The sequence below is a fragment of the Neoarius graeffei genome, chromosome 3, assembly GCF_027579695.1.
Source record: "Neoarius graeffei isolate fNeoGra1 chromosome 3, fNeoGra1.pri, whole genome shotgun sequence".
NCBI lineage: Eukaryota > Metazoa > Chordata > Actinopteri > Siluriformes > Ariidae > Neoarius > Neoarius graeffei.
The window spans coordinates 110917964-110940589 of NC_083571.1; the positions used below are offsets into that span (position 1 = coordinate 110917964).

Here is a 22626-nt window from a genome sequence, read left to right on the forward strand (position 1 = left end):
ACCACAAGTTAGCATGTCCGCCTCTCAACTGGGAGATTGTGAGTTCTACTCGCGGTCGGGTCATACCAAAGACCATCATAAAAATGATACCTACTACCGTCTGGCAAGGCATGCTGCAATACAAATGAGAGTGGGGAAGTCAAACTCTTGTGGTTACCAGAGGACTAGCCCCCCACTGTAACCCTAAGCGAGAGGCCGAGGGCTATGGAAATGGAGATCGGCGCTACACCCATATGCCATATGCAATATGCTATGGCTTTCACAGCCACCAGATCTCAACCCAACTGAACATCTCTGAGAATGACATGTTATACAATGCTCTCCACTATTATCATTATCATCAAAATACCAACTGAGGGAATATCTTTTGGAGAATGGTCTTCATCTCTTCAGTACATCTCCAGAGACTCATAGAATCAATGCCATGGTGTAGTGAAGCTGTTTTAGCAGCTCAACACTTTACTAAGACACTTGATATTTGTTTTTTCCTTTAATTTGTGTCACCTGTCTGTATAAAGCTCTCTAATATATTCAGTGTTATATTTTCTTATGAATTCATATATATGCATAATAATAGGCATGGACATAACATTAGGGAATATACTGTACATTACCATACCTTTTTATATGTATATTTCTACATTGACAAACTACACATATTTATAGCAATATATATGTAGGAGAACATAAAACAGACTTTGTAATGTAAATATAGTCATCCACTGGCCATGGAACACAAATTGTGGTTGCATAAATGTATGATGTAGATGTACCAATCATTGCAAACAGATCAGAGTGATAAACAGATCCCTCATTGTTGTGGCCTTCATGAAGTCCTGGGCGATAAAGTATACGAGTAACAGCAAGACCAAAGTAAGCTCCAAAAGCATGGATGGTCATGGAAGCACCAATATCAGATGCCTGGACACAAAGAAACATTTCTACATGACTCTACATAGTATTTGTATTATCCTTTTGTACCTCTACAGCATTGTAAATCATGTCTTTCTCAATTATAAAAAAGAATGAAATTAAATGAAATTAATGCATAGTTATTTCAGTACTACTGCATATTCAATCAAATTTTGCATAAAAATACACAGCCTAAAAATAAATTCAAATTTTGGTCCATGTAAATTTGGTTTCTTAATGACTGCACCACAAAATGAAATCTTAGAAAGTGAAAATATATTATTTCTTATTGCAAACTATATCTAAAACAATTCTAAGGCTATCAAGCTTATTTCTAGATATAGTTCCTTATTTCAAGTTTAAAATTGGATTGTTATTCTACTGTAAGGCAATTATTAGAATTATAATTATTAGAATGATTAATTATACAATTATTTTCTAAAAATAAATGCTTAAAATATAATTTCATAGCCCACTACGGAAAAGTCATGCATTTTATCTTGGAGGAATCCTTCCTTAACACTACCCACCCATACCCCTTCCCTTCTGCTTTCAGATGTATATGGTCTCATGTGTTGCATCGTGATCCTGGAGATGTCACATAAAAGTAAATTGACAGGATGATATTAAAACTTAATTTAATGGGTAAATAATTATTAATTCATACGTTCAGGAATGTAGCAATAATGTGTTCATTAATGCAGAATGTGGTGATTTCCAGCAGGGTCATGATGAGCAGCTGCACTGGGCTTGTCTTCCCCAAAACTGCACCAAATGAAATGAGCACCGTCGCTGTGCTGAAATCTGCATTAATCATGCTGAGGTGAAAGCAGAAGACAGGAAAATAAAGGAACATTTACTTCAGTTGAAGATCAGTCAACTTAGTGATATAATATTCAACATTAACCTCCTATCTATCTATCTATCTATCTATCTATCTATCTATCTATCTATCTATCTATCTATCTATCTATCTATCCATCCATCCATCCATCCATCCATCCATCCACGAACCAGATCCACTGGTTTCTCTACAGTCTCAGAAACACTGAAGAACATTTACTTCCTGGATTCTATGTCCAATTGTGGAAAAAAAAGTTACTTCCTGGATTCTTCTGGTGTTGATGTCCCAGTAGATTGTTTCTTTATTGATAAAACCAGTACTAAACAATGATGTAATGTGTACAATTTGTCAGTGTGTTTATTCTCAAAATATTGCAAAGTTTCCCCTCATAATATCAGATATTATGACTATTTTCCTCAATATATTATAACTTTTTCTTGAAATCTTATAATGCACATTTTTGTATCTTTATATTTTTTAAACAGTGGCCTTAAAATGTTGTCATAGGGTCCAGGACTTTAGTGTGATTCAGTGACTGATGACAAAATCATCAATGGTTTCACATAGAGTAGAAACCTACAAATATGTTAAAAAGAGAAATGTTAATGGAATGTTGAAATGTTGAAGACAAAAGACGTGAAATAAATTATTAAAATATATTTTAAACAGGAAGAAAGCTATTGGAGAAAACTTATTTCAGACATTTGACCTTGCTGTGACCTTGACCTTATTTGGCTCAATTCCAGAATCAGTTCATCAGCTGGTTGCAATGATTACAAGTGTTGCCAGGCAAAACAAACCTCACCCAGCAACACTTATTTTATACCTATGTGTTGATAATGGTAATATTTCTCAATCATCAGCTGTCAGGTTATAGTCCTATGAAAATCCATGACTTTGAGTTTGACATTTCAAAGTCATTCAAGGTCAAAGGTCATGGCGGCAACTGAAAACCCATATGAGACTTCTTATATGTTGATAATGGTAAACATCTGGCTATCATTAACCATTTTAAAGTTATAGCCCTTTGAAACCCCATGACACTGAGTTTGACTTTTCAAGGTCAAAGATCATGGTGCCAAATGAAAGCCCATATGGTACTTTCTATAAGTTGATAATGGTAAATATCTGTCTACCATCAACCGTTTTCAAGTTACAGCCCTCTGAAAATATGCTCATAATGCTAAACATCTGTCTATTGGCAACTGTTTTTGAGTTATAATGGAAAATATGTTATTTTGATCAATGACCTTGACCCCCCTGACCTTTAACCCCAACTGCTACAGAGACTGTCTAAGCTACCCCATCATGCAGCATATGGTTGCAAGCAGAATTGAAAGATGCACATTTTGGTTTTGCTTTGAAGTCAAAATGATGAATTTGAAGAAAACGATTTTGACCTTTCGGGTGACACTGACCCGATTACCCCCAAAATTTAATCAGGTAATCTACAGACCATTGCCCACCTGCCCTGAAAATTTGAAGTCAATTGGTGCAACCATCTAGACGATAGATTGTTAAAAGACAAACAAACAAACAAACAAACAAACAAACAAACCGCACTGACTCCTTCGTGGGTGAGGTAATAACATACTAATCCTACATACATTCAACCACTCATTCTTGAGATATTATGCAAACTAGAATATTGGATGTACAGATGCACAGACAACTCAAAAAATCTAATGCTTTTACCACATCGTGTCAAAGTAAAAACTAAATTTCATTCAAAGTTTGACATCCCTATTGTAGATAGATAGAGATAAATTTACCTAAGGATTGAAACCTTAATTTTTCCATCTTTCAGGTGCCAGATATTCTGCATCAGTAAACCCCACTGAAGTCCAAAGGCAGCGAGCAGCAAGTTGATGCCCACACTGCTGAAGCCGTACCGCTTCAGGAAGGTCATGAGGAAACCAAAACCGATGAAGATCATCACATGCACATCCTGAAACACTTAAAATGTAGAAAATAGAAGCAGATTAAAGAGCTGCCAAGGTGATCAGTCTGGTCTTGGTCAAAATGAGCTCATTGAGATTCATTAGAGAAGGAACATGCTCAATCAGTTTGTGAATGGGGTCTGTGAAAAAGATAAAATAGTTTTGTATTGCTGCATTCAATTCTTCTGTCTTCTTTAGTCCTGAATACTACAGAGCCTCTGAGGTAACATGTTTTTAATAGTGTGTGGTCATGAAATAATATTTTGAGGTCAAAGACTAATTATCTAATGGTCTAATGGTCAAATTATTACTGTATGTTGTGGCCACTAAATACCAAAACTGTGGCCATGAATAGTGTAACTCGACCCTCTGACTTAATATGCTCTGGGGACATCATAATTACTTAATTATCAGTTAATGGGTTAATTTATTTTGAGAATTGCTTAAGGTGACATGAACTCATTCTATATCTACAGTAGTGCTTGAAAGTTTGTGAACCCTTTAAAATTTTCTATATTTCTGCATAAATATGACCTAAAACATCATCAGATTTTCACACAAGTCGTAAAAGTAGATAAAGAGAACCAAGTTAAACTAATGAGACAAAAATATTATACTTGGTCATTTATTTATTAAGGAAAATGATCCAATATTACATATCTGTGAGTGGCAAAAGTATGTGAACCTCGAGGATTAGCAGTTAATTTGAAGGTGAAATTAGAGTCAGGTGTTTTCAATCAATGGGATGACAATCAGGTGTGAGTGGGCACCCTGTTTTATTTAAAGAACAGGGATCTATCAAAGTCTGATCTTCACAACACATGTTTGTGGAAGTGTATCATGACACAAACAAAGGAGATTTCTGAGGACCTCAGAAGAAGCATTGCTGATACTCATCAGACTGGAAAAGGTTACAAAACCATCTCTAAAGAGTTTGGACTCCACCAATCCACAGTCAGACAGATTGTGTACAAATGGAGGAAATTCAAGACCTTTGTTACCCTCCCCAGGAGTGGTTGACCAACAAAGATCACTTCAAGAGCAAGGTGTGTAATAGTCAGTGAGGTCACAAAGGATGCCAGGGCAACTTCTAAGCAACTGAAGGCCTCTCTCACATTGGCTAATGTTAATGTTCATGAGTCCACCATCAGGAGAACACTGAGCAACAATGGTGTGCATGGCAGGGTTGCAAGGAGAAAGCCACTGCTCTCCAAAAAGAACATTGCTGCTCTTATGCAGTTTGCTAAAGAGCCTGTGGACAAGCCAGAAGGGTATTGGAAAAATGTTGTGTAGATGGGTGAGACCAAAATAGAACTTTTTGGTTTAAATGAGAAGTGTTATGTTTGGAGAAAGGAAAATACTGCATTCCAGTATAAGAACCTGATCCCATCTGTGAAACATGGTGGTGGTGGTATCATTGTTTGGGCCTGTTTTGCTGCATCTGGGCCAGGACGGCTTGCCATCATTGATGGAGCAATGAATTCTGAATTATACCAGCGAATTCTCAAGGAAAATGTCAGGACATCTGTCCATGAATTGAATCTCAAGAGAAGGTAGGTCATGCAGCAAGACAACGACCCTAAGCACACAAGTCATTCTACCAAAGAATGGTTAAAGAAGAATAAAGTTAATGTTTTGGAATGGCCAAGTCAAAGTGCTGACCTTAATCCACTCGAAATGTTGTGGAAGGACCTGAAGTGAGCAGTTCATCTGAGGAAACCCACCAACATCCCAGAGTTGAAGCTGTTCTATACAGAGGAATGGGCTAAAATTCCTCCAAGCCGGTGTGCAGGATTGATCAACAGTTACTGGAAACGTTTAGTTGCAGTTATTGCTGCACAAGGGGGTCACACCAGATACTGAAAGCAAATGTTCACATACTTTTGCTACTCACAGATATGTAATATTGGATCATTTTCCTCAATAAATAAATGACCAAGTATAATATTTTTGTCTCATTTGTTTAGCTGGGTTCTCTTTATCTACTTTTAGGACTTGTGTGAAAATCTGAAGATGTTTTAGGCCATCTTTATGCAGAAATATAGAACATTCTAAAGGGTTCACAAACTTTCAAGCACCACTGTATGATGCAATGACAGTGACTCAAGTATGTATGTATCATTAAGGCCTCAGTCACACTTATTCAGAATTAGCAGGAATCAAGCAGAACCAGCCCGAATGAAAATTTTTTCAAAATTCGTGCGGGAATTTCAAATTGACCAACATTCTTACAGCTTTGTAAGAATGCCGTTCGAATACTTAGAATGTGCTTTGAACCTGCCTTGAATGATTTTTGCACATTGCGGGTGTATTAGCTTTCGAATGTACAACCCCGATTCCAAAAAAGTTGGGACAAAGTACAAATTGTAAATAAAAACGGAATGCAATAATTTACAAATCTCAAAAACTGATATTGAATTCACAATAGAATATAGACAACATATCAAATGTCAAAAGTGAGACATTTTGAAATTTCATGCCAAATATTGGCTCATTTGAAATTTCATGACAGCAACACATCTCAAAAAAGTTGGGACAGGGGCAATAAGAGGCTGGAAAAGTTAAAGGTACAAAAATTGAACAGCTGGAGGACCAAATTGCAACTCATTAGGTCAATTGGCAATAGGTCATTAACATGACTGAGTATAAAAAGAGCATCTTGGAGTGGCAGCGGCTCTCAGAAGTAAAGATGGGAAGAGGATCACTAGGGTGCATCAGTTGCCCTCACTTTCATAAAATCTGATGCATTTTTGTTTGGGTGTTCCTTTTCACCAATAAAGACATCCTGTAAAATTTTTTGACCATATTCAAAAGTCTAATGGTGGCACCATGAGGTTCATTTGTTGCCAAAAAACACTTATTTTATGTTTTCGCATAAGGTTTGAATCACAATGTTGGACTCCATTTATTGATTTCTTGTGAGCCAGAGATCATGTTAAGAACCTTTGCAAGGGATTGAGAAGCATTAATGTGATTCATAATACATTTGTATTGTTTAAAAGTAGTTGAACAATGATTCAATGAACAGCTAAAACTCAAACTGTGCTTGATAATATATTTAGAATATGTACTAAAAATGTGTATCTAAGATATTTGGTATACTCTATAAGGTGCCATAATGTTTCATGAAAAGTGATTGAAATTTTGTCATAAAAGTCATAAAATAGCAGCTTTTTCCATAACTTTGAGCTCCTGGTGCAACCATTAAACTTTTGAATTTTGTCAAAATATTTCACCCAGTGTGTTTTCTTACCAAAAGGAACATAAAAACAAAAATGCATCATGATCGGAGGAACTTTTCATTTTTAGGGGCAACTGATGCACCCTAAGGATCACCAATCCCCCTAATTCTGCACCAACAAATAGTGGAGCAATATCAGAAAGGAGTTCGACAGTGTAAAATTGCAAAGAGTTTGAACATATAATCATCTACAGTGCATAATATCATCAAAAGATTCAGAGAATCTGGCAGAATCTCTGTGCGTAAGGGTCAAGGCCGGGAAACCATACTGGGTGCCCATGATCTTCGGACCCTTAGACAGCACTGCATCATATACAGGCATGCTTCTGTATTGGAAATCACAAAATGGGCTCAGGAATATTTCCAGAGAACATTATCTGTGAACACAATTCACTGTGCCATCCGCCGTTGCCAGCTAAAACTCTATAGTTCAAAGAAGAAGCCGTATCTAAACACGATCCAGAAGCGCAGACGTCTTCTCTGGGCCAAGACTCATGTAAAATGGACTATGGCAAAGTGGAAAACTGTTCTGTGGTCAGATGAATCAAAATTTGAAGTTCTTTATGGAAATTAGGGACGCCGTGTCATTCGGACTAAAGAAGAGAAGGATGACCCAAGTTGTTATCAGCGCTCAGTTCAGAAGCCTGCATCTCTGATGGTATGGGGTTGCATTAGTGCATGTGGCATGGGCAGCTTACACATCTGGAAAGACACCATCAATGCTGATAGGTGTATCCAGGTTCTAGAGCAACATATGCTCCCATCCAGACGACGTCTCTTTCAGGGAAGACCTTGTATTTTCCAACATGACAATGCCAAACCACATACTGCATCAATTACAGCATCATGGCTGCATAGAAGAAGGGTCTGGGTACTGAACTGGCCAGTCTGCAGTCTGGATCTTTCACCCATAGAAAACATTTGGCACATCATAAAACAGAAGATACGACAAAAAAGACCTAAGACAGTTGAGCAACTAGAATCCTACATTAGACAAGAATGAGTTAACATTCCTATCCCTAAACTTGAGCAACTTGTCTCCCCAGTCCCCAGACGTTTACAAACTGTTGTAAAGAGAAAAGGGGATGTCTCACAGTGGTAAACATGGCCTTGTCCCAACTTTTTTGAGATGTGTTGTTGTCATGAAATTTAAAATCACCTAATTTTTCTCTTTAAATGATACATTTTCTCAGTTTAAACATTTGATATGTCATCTATGTTCTATTCTGAATAAAATATGGAATTTTGAAACTTCCACATCATTGCATTCCGTTTTTATTTACAATTTGTACTTTGTCCCAACTTTTTTTGGAATCGGGGTTGTAGTTCAGATTTAGTTGGAACACAGTAGGAATACCTAGAATGCTGTTAGAATGCAGTAAGAATATTAAGAATGCACTTCGAATGCCATACGAGTGCGGTTCGATTGCTGCCTGAATACTACCCAAAGTCTGGTCGGAAGGTGCCTCGAATGCTGTACAAATTCACCTCAAATGCAGTCAGAATGCTCCCGGAATAGTCGCCGAATCATCTAAGAATTCAAAGTGAATGCAGCTCGAATACTTAGAATGTACTTCAAATATCCCAGCATATATGAAGAATATTCATTCCGACCACATTCTGGCTCATTTGAGGCACATTCGGGACATTCTGGCAGGATTTGAAGTGGCTTGCCATTTCGATTTTTCCCTCAAACGCGATCAGAATGTTTCGAATGCTGTTGGAATGCCGTAAGAATATTTAGAATGCAGTCAAAATGCAGTTAGAATACACTTCGAATGCCGTTTGATATTTCTCCTCTTCGAATGCACCTCAAATGTTTTGAGCATGAGCAAAACATTTGGGCTGGCCACAAGAATGGGCCCGAATGTTTGGAATGCACTCAGAATGCAGTCAGAATTTTTAGAATGCACTTCGAATATCCCGGAATATATGAAGAATTTTCATTCCGATGGCATTCCGGCTCATTCCACCTCTAGTGTGACTACCCTATAAAAGATTGATTTCCATCCATCATCTGTAACCGTTTATCCTGTGCAGGGTCGCAGGCAAGCTGGAGCCTATCCCAGCTGACTATGGGTGAGAGGCAGGGTACACCCTGGACAAGTTGCCAGATCATCGCAGGGCTGATACATAGAGACGAGCAACCATTCACACTCACATTCACATCTATGGTCAATTTAGAGCCACCAATTAACCTAACCTGCATGTCTTTGGACTGTGGGGTAAACTGGAGCACCTGGAGGAAACCCACACAGACATGGGGAGAACATGCAAACTTCATACAGAAAGGCCCCTGTCAGCAATTGGGCTCAAACCCAAAACCTTCTTGCTATGAGCCAACCACTACACCACTGTGCCATCAAAGATTGATTTAAAGTGTAATATTTTCAGTGTTTTATTTTATTAACTCTGTCAACTTTATTGGAGAAGGTTATGTTTTTGCCTCTGTTTGTTTGTGCCTTTGTTGCCTTTTCCCAACATAACTCAAAAAGTAGTGAACACATTTTGATGAAATTTTGAGGAAAGGTGGGCCATGGGCCAAGAAGCAATTGAACAGCTTTTCATACAAATCTGGATCTATATGTGGATCCAAGATCCACATATGTATGCGGATCTAGGCTTTTTTGTCCGTTCCCAACATAACTCAAAAAGTTGTGAATGGACTTTGATGAAATTTGGTGTACATTTTTAGTATTCAAGGTTCAAGTGATTGGATTTTGATGTTGATAATATGTGGCTTGGTGGAGGTATGCACTCTACTGAGTGCCCTTCTAGTTTTCTAATGTTATTACTCACAGTCATCTCCAGCTTCTTGTGGCCACAATTCAATTGATTTATCTGTCCCCTCATTTAAAAACACAGTATCTGCCCTGGGCGGCACGGTGGTGTAGTGGTTAGCGCTGTCGCCTCACAGCAAGAAGGTCCGGGTTCAAGCCCCGTGGCTGGCAAGGGCCTTTCTGTGCGGAGTTTGCATGTTCTCCCCATGTCCGTGTGGGTTTCCTCCGGGTGCTCCGGTTTCCCCCACAGTCCAAAAGACATGCAGGTTAGGTTAACTGGTGACTCTAAATTGACCGTAGGTGTGAATGGTTGTCTGTGTCTATGTGTCAGCCCTGTGATGACCTGGCGACTTGTCCAGGGTGTACCCTGCCTTTCGTCCGTAGTCAGCTGGGATAGGCTCCAGCTTGCCTGCGACCCTGTAGGACAGGATAAAGCCGCTAGAGATGATGAGATGAGTATGTATCTGCCCTGAGTTAGGTCCTTTGTAACTATGAACTCAATGTTTTAGTTTGTGGTCTGACCATCTTCTCCTTCCTCTTTTTACATCTTTTTCCCACTTCTACGTGAGGTTGATGTGGATAGATTGAGCAGATAGAATTAAAGGCTTTACCCAAGGGCCTAACAGTGGTGGCTTTGCAGTGCTGGGGCTTGAACCCCTAACTCCTCATAATGACCATAATGTCCTCAGTGAATTCATTGAAACCAGTGTCTATAATTCTTCATCAAAGCATCTTATTTGGATAACAGTCTATAAAGTCAACTACCCAGATACTGACACCAAACAGTGAAATTTGAAGATGTCTGAGGTTTGGTGTTGCTGTGACATATATAAATATCCTGCTTCCTCTGAAAAACTTCCAACCCTTCCACTTTCTTTCTACTCAAGGAAGCCATTAAACTCTGCATGTAACCAGAGTCTGTGCTTTAGGGAGCACATCTGGTAAATCTATCCAAGATCAAACAGCTCGGAGCAGTCTTGTCACATTTTAAGGTCAACAATCAGAACGCAGCGGCCGAGTGGAAACAACTAGTACACTTGTAATGCATAAATTAATTAGTGAAGTAACTGTTTTGCAGGATTGTAAAGATAATGTCACATTCGTTTTTCTTTGACGTGCTAATTAATTCTGAATCTTTTTGGCATTGACCATTAGCTGTCTACAAAAGTTTGTTTTGCTCATATTCTTGTGGTTGACTATGCAATCTTGGGTGTTCTGTGTTAAGAATGATCTCATCCAGTTTTTAAAATATTTATTTGCAAAAGGTAGCCAACAGCATTGAGTGTTGGTGGTGTTGGAAACTGTTTTAGAATTTTGATAAGGCATTTCTGTTGTTGATTTTTAAAGGAATAATTTGGCCAGAAATGGTATACAATATGTAGTCAATGAGCTAAGATATGTTTGGCACTTGATGTTGCTTCTTTAATTTTGCACACGATGCTAATTGCCAACATTTTAGCATCAGATAAAGTCCATCCATTATCCGTAACCACTTATCCTGTGCAGGGTTGCAGGCAAGCTGGAGCCTATCCCAGCTGACTATGGATGAGGGGCGGGGTACACCCTGGACAAGTCGCCAGGTCATCACAGGGCTGACACATAGACACAGACAACCATTCACACTCACATTCACACCTACGGTCAATTTAGAGCCACCATTTAGCCTAGCCTGCCTGTCTTTGGACTGTGGGGGAAAGTGGAGCACCTACAGGTGGAGGAAACCCACGCAGACACGGGGAGAGCATGCAAACTCCACACAGAAAGGCCCCCATCGGCCACTGGGCTCGAACCCAGAACCTTCTTGCTGTGAGGCGACAGTGCTAACCACTACACCACTGTGCTGCTGTAGCAGATAAAGTGCATGCCTAAAATCAATGCTTATGATATAAAATAAAATTTCTGGTTAAGCATTTACATTCACACTCTAATTTGACCAACTTTGCCCATATGCAGATTCAAAATATTTTTCTTATTTCTTTCCTTTCTCACTGTTAAAAATTCAGTTCTATTGACTCTTCCTTGGAATATAATCTATGTAATGTAGTGTGTGTGTGTGTGTGTGTGTGTGTGTGTGTGTGTGTGTGCGCGTGTGTTGACTGGCATCCCATTCATGGTGTATTCCTGCCTTGTGCCCAGGGTTACGAGGATAAACTATGGATCCACTGCAATCCTGACTTGGATAAAGTGGCTACTGAGGTTTAATGAATGAAAGATAATCTCTGTAAAAAAAAAAAAATTCTCATGCAGACCATGTGAAGAAAAGCCAGCATATAAAATTGTGAACATGTAGTACTGTAGACATGCTAAGACTGTCCCTTGTGGACCATGGCATTTTCATACAAACTGCTCAGGGATGTTTATCCTGAGATAAAGGCACAGACTAAACAGGAAAAAAGACGGCTTCAAAAAATGCAAGAAATCTTATCATAAACATAAGTTATGAAAGAGGAGATCTCTTTAGGATGGTGCCTCCCTGAAGAACCTTCCAGAGCTTATTAACTGGTCAGTGGTGGGATTCCCAAAAGCCTCTTAATGCTAAGAGCATCTTAACTAGGAGAGAGAGAGTGTTTATTGTGCTGCTCGTGCTACCATTTAACGATGATCTTTGTAGTACGATGCTTTTGGAAAACTCGACACAGTCTGGTGCACAGTGACTGGACCAATACTGATACTACACTGACCAGCCAAAATAATGTTGCCATTTGGATTTAAATAAGCAAATGCCTAAGAGCCTTTGCTTGGTTAATTACTGCAGTGATTAATGTTTCAGCTTGCAACAATTCTTCTTACTGATGCAGTGAATAGCTTCTCATTTCATAAACAACCATGTCAGAAGATGTATCTCATGATCATAGAAAAAATGCTACTGTGTTTCAGAAGCATCAAATTATTGGTCTGCATCAAGCAAAGAAAACAACTAAGGAGATTACTGGAGTTACTGGAATTGCGTTAAGAACTGTCCAGCACATTATTAAAACCTGGAAGGATAGTGCTGAACCATCAGCTTTGTGGAAGAAATGTGGTTGGAAAAAAAAAATCTTGACTGACCATGATGAGAGCTCAATTAAATGCTTGGTAAAGTTGAATTGTAAAAAATCGACAGTTGAACTCACAACTATGTTTAATAGTGAACGTCAGAGCACTTGACTCTCCTGTTGTAAAGACAAGATCTCGGTGAAAAATGAACGCAACTCTGGATGGAAATAAATGTTGTGATGTTGCATAAGGTTGTTGAAACAATGCAACAGCAAATACATGGCATAATCAAAGCTATAAGTGGTACAACAAAATATTAGCATGTGCAATATTTCTTGGCCAGGCAGTGTAGTACTGAACCTAATTCGACTACCTGACGGACCTAGTTCTCTTAGGACACTGTCTACAGTTGATGTACTTTTGAGTTGCTATTGCTAACAAATGTAGCATGACGATGACGACAACGACTACTATTACTACTACTACTAGTACTAGGTTGCATGGTGGTACAGCAGGTAGTGTTGCTGCCTCACAGCTTCAGGGACTCCATTTCAATCCTGAGCTCAGGTTAATGTCTGTGCACCTTTTTCTTGGGTTCTCTAGTTTCTTTCCACCTCCATGAAAGTACAAATGTCTGGAGTCTTTTGATGGACTGGCAACTGTGTAGGCTTAAATTCACATTTGCAGCATATGCCAGATTCTTTTATCTAGAGAGACTTACAGTAGGCATATCAGGCACTCGCTGGCCGTGCTGTGAAAATTGTACATGCAGACGCTCATCTATGTTTCCAAATCTGTCATTGCTTAACTCTTGAATATTTTCTGTCGTGAATATGATGATTAAAAAGCTTATAATCTCTGCTTTCCAAAGAACTTTATCTTGTTAAGATCTGTTCAGTACTTTGGGAGTAACGGCAGGTTGAAGTCGGTACAACAGAGTAAAAATTGCTCGCGTGACGTCGGAAAACTGCTGGTGCTTTTTTTTGAGTCACAGGAAAGCGGTCAGGCTCTCTCTCTCTTCTGATCAGTTTCTAACTGGATTACTCATGAATATCAGTCAGATAACTTTTATAGGGATGTTCTCTCGCTCTCACTGTTTCTGATGAAGGATTCAGCAAAATTTTCCGTCTGCTAGTTTTGATGTTATGATTCACGGGAGACTTTGAAGTGAGTTTTCATAGCTTTACCCACTTATTTTTTTCAAATCAAACTGATTCATGTAAATAAATAACTATTTTAGAATATAACTGTTGTTTTGATGAAAAATATTGAGATCTTGAATCTTGAGATATTGAATCTTCTGTATTCAATTCTGAATTCAATGAGAACAGTTTCAAGCTACTTGGATTGAATTTGAATTTTCACCTTCATATGCCTACTTACAGAAACGTTTTTTAGTCTCCATGAAAAACATATCCTCAAACTGTTTATATATATATATATATATATATATATATATATATATATATATATATATATATATACACAACCTCGATTCCAAAAAAGTTGGGACAAAGTACAAATTGTAAATAAAAACGGAATGCAATGATGTGGAAGTTTCAAAATTCCATATTTTATTCAGAATAGAACATAGATGACATATCAAATGTTTAAACTGAGAAAATGTATCATTTAAAGAGAAAAATTAGGTGATTTTAAATTTCATGACAACAACACATCTCAAAAAAGTTGGGACAAGGCCATGTTTACCACTGTGAGACATCCCCTTTTCTCTTTACAACAGTCTGTAAACGTCTGGGGACTGAGGAGACAAGTTGCTCAAGTTTAGGGATAGGAATGTTAACCCATTCTTGTCTAATGTAGGATTCTAGTTGCTCAACTGTCTTAGGTCTTTTTTGTCATATCTTCCGTTTTATGATGCGCCAAATGTTTTCTATGGGTGAAAGATCTGGACTGCAGGCTGGCCAGTTCAGTACCCGGACCCTTATTCTACGCAGCCGTGATGCTGTAATTGATGCAGTATGTGGTTTGGCATTGTCATGTTGGAAAATGCAAGGTCTTCCCTGAAAGAGACGTCGTCTGGATGGGAGCATATGTTGCTCTAGAACCTGGATACACCTTTCAGCATTGATGGTGTCTTTCCAGATGTGTAAGCTGCCCATGCCACACGCACTAATGCAACCCCATACCATCAGAGATGCAGGCTTCTGAACTGAGCACTGATAACAACTTGGGTCGTCCTTCTCCTCTTTAGTCCGAATGACACAGCATCCCTGATTTCCATAAAGAACTTCAAATTTTGATTAGTCTGACCACAGAACAGTTTTCCACTTTGCCACAGTCCATTTTACATGAGCCTTGGCCCAGAGAAGATGTCTGTGCTTCTGGATCATGTTTAGATATGGCTTCTTCTTTGAACTATAGAGTTTTAGCTGGCAACGGCGGATGGCACGGTGAATTGTGTTCACAGATAATGTTCTCTGGAAATATTCCTGAGCCCATTTTGTGATTTCCAATACAGATGCATGCCTGTATGTGATGCAGTACCATCTAAGGGCCCGAAGATCATGGGCACCCAGTATGGTTTTCTGGCCTTGACCCTTACGCACAGAGATTCTTCCAGATTCTCTGAATCTTTTGATGATATTATGCACTGTAGATGATGATATGTTCAAACTCTTTGCAATTTTACACTGTCAAACTCCTTTCTGATATTGCTCCACTATTTGTCGGCACAGAATTAGGGGGATTGGTGATCCTCTTCCCATCTTTACTTCTGAGAGCCGCTGCCACTCCAAGATGCTCTTTTTATACCCAGTCATGTTAATGACCTATTGCCAATTGACCTAATGAGTTGCAATTTGGTCCTCCAGCTGTTCCTTTTTTGTACCTTTAACTTTTCCAGCCTCTTATTGCCCCTGTCCCAACTTTTTTGAGATGTGTTGCTGTCATGAAATTTCAAATGAGCCAATATTTGGCATGAAATTTCAAAATGTCTCACTTTTGACATTTGATATGTTGTCTATGTTCTGTTGTGAATACAATATCAGTTTTTGAGATTTGTAAATTATTGTATTCTGTTTTTATTTACAATTTGTACTTTGTCCCAACTTTTTTGGAATCGGGGTTGTTTGTATATATATATATATAATTGCAGAGATTCAGCCAATAATCGTTAGTGTATATATATATATATATATATATATATATATATATATATATATATATATATATACACACTAACGATTATTGGCTGAATCTCTGCAAAAAAAAATCCAGCTTTCTGCCAATAATGGGAACACCCGTGCCATGTACGATGGTATGAAGTGGGCCTTCGACCCCAAGCACAATCAAGCTCACGCCCCTTAAGCCCTCGTCAGGCCAAATCATTACTGATTGCAGCAAGCAGATGGAGAGATGGGCAGAACACTACCAAGATCTTTACTCGTGGGAGAATACAGTAACTGATGCTGCAGTTCAGGGCATCGCAATCTTGCCCATCATGGAAGAGCTTGACGTTCCACCCACTGTAGACGAGTTTTCCAAAGCTATCGACTCTCTGGCCTGTGGCAAAGCTCCAGAAAATGATGGGATTCCCCCCGAGGTTATCCAAGCTTGCAAAAACACCGGCCTCCACCAACACCTCTACGCACTTCTGCTGCAGTCCTGGGAAGAGGGGGCAGTTCCCCAAGAGATGCGCAATGCTAACATCATCACATTATATACAAGGAAAGGTGACCATGGTGACTGCAATAGTTACCATGGAATATCGTTAGTTATCATAGTTGGAAAGACCTATGCCTGCGTAGTCCTCAACAGGCTGCAGCCCCTTGCTGAACGTGTCTACCCAGAGGCACAGTGTGGTTTTCGGGAAGGAAGATCAACAATCGACATGAGCTTCTTGCTCCAGCAGCTGCAAGAGAAGTGCAGAGAGCAAAGACAATCCTTATACATTGCCTTCATTGATCTGACCAAGGCCTTTGACATGGTCAGCAGGAAAGGCCTCTTCACTCTACTGCAAAGAATCGGCTGTCCGCCAAAGCTTCTGAGGATGATCATGTCTTTCCACGAAGACATGCAAGGCACCATCCACTACGATGGCTCAACCTCAGATCCTTTTCCCATCAGAAGTGGTGTGAAACAGGGCTGCATACTTGCCCCGACATTGTTTGGCATCTTCTTCTCCCTGCTCTTGTCACATGCCTTCAAAGGGTCAGAGGATGGTGTTTACATCCACACTAGAAGTGACAGAAGCCTTTTCAATCTTGCCCGCCTCAGGGCCAAGACCAAGGTGCGAAAAGTGCTCATCAGGGAATTGCTGTTTGCGGATGACGCGGCTCTGACTGCTCACACCAAAGATGCTCTACAACGGCTCATCGATTGCTTTGCACAAGCCTCAAGAAGACCAATATTATGGGTCAGGATGTCAGCAGCAACATTTCTATCGGTGACTACACCCTAAAGGTGGTTGAGGACTTCACCTACCTGGGCTCAACCATCTCATGCAACCTCTCCTTGGAAGCTGAGTTAAACAAGCGTATTGGCAAGGCAGCATCAACAATGGCTTGTCTCAGCAACAGAGTTTGGGAAAACCCATCACTGACCACCAACACCAAGATGAGGGTGTACCAAGCATGTGTGCTAAGCACTTTACTATACGGCAGCAAGACCTGGACCCTCTACACTCGCCAAGAACGCAGGCTCAATGCATTCCATTTGTATAACCTTTGGAAAATCTTGGGCATCGCATGGCAAGACCGCGTCCCAAACAAAGACATCCTTAAAAAGGCAGGATTGCTGAGCCTGTTCGCTATGCTTAGTGAAAGACACCTTCGTTGGTTAGGCCATGTCCACAGAATGCAGGACGGCAGAATACCAAAAGACCTACTCTACGGTGAACTTGCTACTGGCCCCAGACCTGCTGGTAGGCCCAAGCTCCACCACAAAGATGCCTGCAAATGCAACCTGAAGGATTGTGGTGTGGGGAGCTGGGAAACTGTTGCTGACGACCGCACCAAGTGGCGCAGTGTAGTCAAAGCTGGAATCAAGAGGAGCGAGAGAAAGAGGGAGCTTCATTGGGAAGAAAAAAGATCAAGAAGAAGGCAAAGGGAACCAACACCAGCCCTAGCAGAACATGACACTGCCACCCTTACTTGTCCAAATTGCAGCCGAGTGTGCCGGTCGCAAATCGGACTGTTCAGCCACTCAAGGCGCTGCAACCAAAGACTCTCGGATGCATAGTCCATTGTCTCTCGAGACAGATGGAAGCCAAGGAAAATATATATAAAATAAAGCAAGATGCTGGCTCATGTGTTGTTTATCCATGCAGTTGGTCCAAGGATCAAATGTCACCTATGATGGTTAGCAAATGAGAAACTTGGAACTATTGAAATTTAACTATTAGAAAAATTAAACAGTTGGCATCATTTATTCACCCAAATACAAAAACAGGCTGCATGATGTAGATATAGTACCTTTAGCTCTTTCTTTAAGCAAAGAGCTCAGAGCTTCAATTAGTGAAAAACTCCACATAATCTAACAGCTTGAATCTATCAATTTTAGTGGATTTTAAAAAGTAGTAGACAATTAAATCTCAAACTTTAACCTATGCTAGTCTTGATTAGGTCAGTCTTATATGTATGATGCCTCTAAATGGGTATATGACACTATTTTCTCCATCCAGTAGCAGATAATCCAAGATGCGCTCCAACATGGATTACATTAGGCTTGCTGAGTATGGAAAAAATTGACAATTTAGGCTTAGTGTGGGATGCTAAGAGTTTCAGTATAATTCAGACTTTGCAAATAATTTATTTGCTGTCCATCATGCATAATACAACTCTTTATAAAAATTTCAAAGGCTTTACTTGTTGCCAAATGGGAAGAAGGTTATTTTTCACCACTGGATGTACAGACAAATTCAATTACTTTCTATCAGCACTAATATGACACTCGATGACAAAGCTTATCCTTGTATGGGTGTGTGCTTTTTTTCAAAGTCACATTCCTTGGTTTGTTTTTATTTCTTTGAAACTGTAATCATGCTACATTTGATCTAAGCCCACAAAGACTGATCTGTGCGATTTTCCCAGACTGCTAAAACATCTGGCTCCTTTCCCCATCTCTCCGCCACTCCTTTACCTTCACTTTTAGGGTCCATTCTTTTCAAAATGAAGGAAAACAGCTAAATTTCTTCACATGAAGTTGATGACTGATGAGAAAGTTATTCATGAGTTTGTGTATTACTGGTTTCTGCTTTACCACAATAATCTACATTCACAGTATTATCATAGGCACTTCACAATATTGTGACATGATCTGAATTTGTATTCGACATCATTATAATTATGCTCTATTCTAGATGTTTTGTAATTGTCATTAAATCTATAAGTGTATATTTGACTAATGTGAGACCACATAATGATGACTTCACTACACAAATGGAAAGTTTGGAGCTCAGATGTGACATTGAACATAATCTTGCACACTCACACCCTTCCCACCCTTAAAACTGTTACTGCACAGTGAAGATAAAGAGCAATAACTCAAACGGCCCAATTTATAACTGGACAGAAAACACAGCAATTTATGACACATTAAATCTACCACATATATTTTGAAAATAATCATGACTAACAACAACAACAATAATAATAATAATCATGACTAACAACAGCAATAATAATAATAATAATAATAATAATAATAATAATAATAATCTATATTTCTCTCTATATATATTAATTTCATAATCTTTTCATTGTCTCCTCTTCTTTCTGCTTTTCCCCTCTTTATTTCTTCTTTCTCCTTTTCCATTCTCTATTCCTTTCCCTCCCTCACACTTTCTTTCTTTCTTTCTTTCTTTCTTTCTTTCTTTCTTTCTTTCTTTCTTTCTTTCTTTCTTTCTTTCTCCTCACTCTCCCATTTTTGCTCTCTGCTCTCTATTTCTGTCTTTCATTTTGGTGCTGTCTTTCTCCTTTCACTAATTATTTCTGCCTATTTTCCTTTTTTTCCAGTTATCAAGAAAACATCATCTTGATAACTGGAAAAAATGACGTGAAAAAGAAGGCAGTCATAACATAAACCTCTAAAGATGTATAGTTTGCTGGCCAAATCAGGTGAACAAGGACATACCAAAGGACTTGTATGTAATTTTTGGGCCAATTTAAGTCAAACCAGATTGGCTGAGGGATCTCTCTCTCTCTCTCTCTCTCTGTCTTTCCCTCCCTCGTAATCACCTCCTCACAGGAAGGGATTGCAGCTTCTCCTGTTTCTTGCGTGTATAACTGAACTTTGCGTGTGAAAAAATCATTTCTCCATCTCCTCTCAGCCACTGACCTGCACTTCACCCTCAATGACTGCATGTTTTTACTCTTTGAATATTGCAATACAAACACACACCATTTTCAGTTGGCTTGTTGGATCCCACAGGAAGAATTCATTGTTAAAATAATTATATACCAATCATCTGGGAGCTGCAGTTTTAAAAGAGCATGAAATCTTATTCCAAACCTCTCAAATCAGGTTTGGTATACTTTAATCCTTTATTATATATTTTAAATGCTATTATTTTAGTTTTGGTGGCATAGTGGTGTAGTGGTTAGCGCTCTCGCCTCACAGCAAGAAGGTTCTGGGTTTGAGCCCAGTGGCCGATGGGGGCCTTTCTGTGTGGAGTTTGCATGTTCTCCCCGTATCTATGTGGGTTTCCTCCGGGTGCTCCGGGTTTCCCCCCCACAGTCCACAGACATGCAGATTAGGCTAATTGGTGACTCTAAATTGACTGAGAGTGTGAATGGTTGTTTGTCTCTATGTGTTGGCCCTGCGATGACCTGGTGACTTGTCCAGGGTGTACCCTGCCTCTTGCTGATAGTCAGTTGGGATAGGCTCCAGCTTGCCCGCGACCCTGCACAGGATAAGCGGTTATGGATAATGGATGGATGGATTATTTTAGTTCCAATTAAGTTATCGTTTAAAGGCATCCAGACTATAATTTTTAGACCAAATTACAGAGTAGTTTACAGACATATGACTAAACATGCATGTTTTATGAATTATGAATAATGCACTGAGTATTTCAGTCAATTTCTCTCTCTCGCTCTCTCTCAGATTAAAATGTAGCATTTTTCTAAGTAAAGGCAATTAAACTATTAGTGCTGGTTAAATTTGGTTGTTATTAATCCACCCCCCAATCTCTGTCTTTTTTCTCCAAAATGAAATAACTTTTCCTCAGTCATCAAAAATAAAGTGGTTCCAATAATATAGAATTGTATATGTAGGTTCATAATGCAACACATCATCTATCTTTTGACTAATCCCATATTTAGTGCCTGATACATTAATATTTTCAGGAAGTTTACAGAAACAATGCATTTACAGCATCAGTACATACAGCATTCAATACATAAGCTGTCTAATAATCTGTATACTTATCTATCTCTAGTTAACTGCAATATTCTTTCAGATGCAGTATGCAGTATGTATGGGTACTTACTAGGGTAGAGGCTCACTGGGCTTCCCTCATGGGTTTTATTTTCAGTCTCCTGATGAGATGAATGTTGGCCCTTTCCATCATCGTACACCACAAACACAGCATACACTACGATGGTGATGATCTCCAGCAACAAGGCCACAACTGGAAACTTCAGCCTCATGTTGGTTGAATACGCGGGCATGCTCAAACCCTATCTCTCCTTCTTCACACTTCCTCACTATCTGTAGTATGTGTGTGTTGTGAGAGGGGCCTCAGAGTGATGTCTGAGTTTAAATTGGATACAGGTTTGAGGACGACCAATGATAGACGCTGGAACGGCCAATGGTCACACCTCCTACTGAAGTCTGTTTAAAAGAAAACAAAACAAAACAAAACAAAACAAAACAAGGAGTGTCCTTTGCTGCACAGGAAAACACATTAGCAGATTTTCTGTTGCTGCAGAAATGACAGTCAAGGGTTAACTCATATTCAGTTTGGTTCAAAATGACACATAAGTTTACATATTTCTTTGAAGTCAAACATTATGACAAAATGATTTTCAAGCTAATGACCAAACAAAAAGTCATAGAATAAGATTATATATTTCAAATCATAAGCAAACTAGAACTATAGTCATCAGAGTTGATATATATTAAAAAAAAAATCAATAACATGCTTTCTCCACATAGAGAAGGAAACAGGCATGTGGTTAAAAGCTGCATTTTTCACTCAATGGCCATTTTTTATCAGGTAACATATACAGTAGATACATTTTCTGATTTTCACCTCTGTCTGAATGTCTGGATCATGATTATGGATTTGTCCAAATGTCTGATGAACCTGCAACACATTCTGAGCATGTTAATTGGAAATACTTGAATACACAAACTCAGCATGGACATTCAGCTGCCTCTGACTCCCATTTGTTAAAATACAGGGTTCCATATTTTGTTTATAACATGCTTTATAATAATGTTCTTACACTGCTCTGAGACACACTGACAATCCTGCAATAGTAATTCACAGCTAGCTTTATGGTGGTTGTCAGGTCAGATTGGTGGGATATATGTACTCAAACATCATACTCTATGCCAGTTCAGCTACGTACATCGAACATCATCAGTACTCTGCTTTTGGCACAAAAAAAGTCTGACTATGCAGTGACCAGCAGGAGCTGTAGCCAATCAGGAGGGAGAAAGTGTGAGAGTTAGATACTACACATTAAGAGGGAAAAAAAATTAAAGGTAGACTGCCTTTCAGATTTTTCATGTTTAAGTCATAAAAAGAATTTTCTCTGACACCCAATTATTTTTGTTCAGTGGATCAAAAGATAAAGAATTCGAATCATAGAATTCCAATTTTATTATTATTTTTTAATAGAACAATGAATTAATTTAGGGCAATGTGGCCCTAAATTCTCCGCTATTTTTTCCTGCTTCACCATGACCCAATTCAAGATACTACATCATGCATCATGTGGTGGGCTTTCCCCGTTCACGCAA

At 39.0% G+C, this 22626-nt stretch overlaps 1 protein-coding gene across 1 annotated transcript in view; it reads right to left on the bottom strand.

Annotated features, from left to right (window-relative positions):
* The window catches only part of rhag (Rh associated glycoprotein), a 33150-nt gene extending 11749 nt beyond the window's left edge, over window positions 1-21401 (bottom strand). Inside the window, exons 1-4 of the mRNA XM_060917899.1 lie at window positions 21146-21401; window positions 3529-3712; window positions 1580-1730; window positions 774-921 (exon numbers count right to left, since the gene is read on the bottom strand). Coding sequence (XP_060773882.1) covers window positions 774-921; window positions 1580-1730; window positions 3529-3712; window positions 21146-21326 — 664 coding nt within the window. The 5' untranslated portion in view covers window positions 21327-21401. The remainder of the gene's footprint in view (window positions 1-773; window positions 922-1579; window positions 1731-3528; window positions 3713-21145) is intronic.
* Window positions 21402-22626: the final 1225 nt, after the last annotated feature.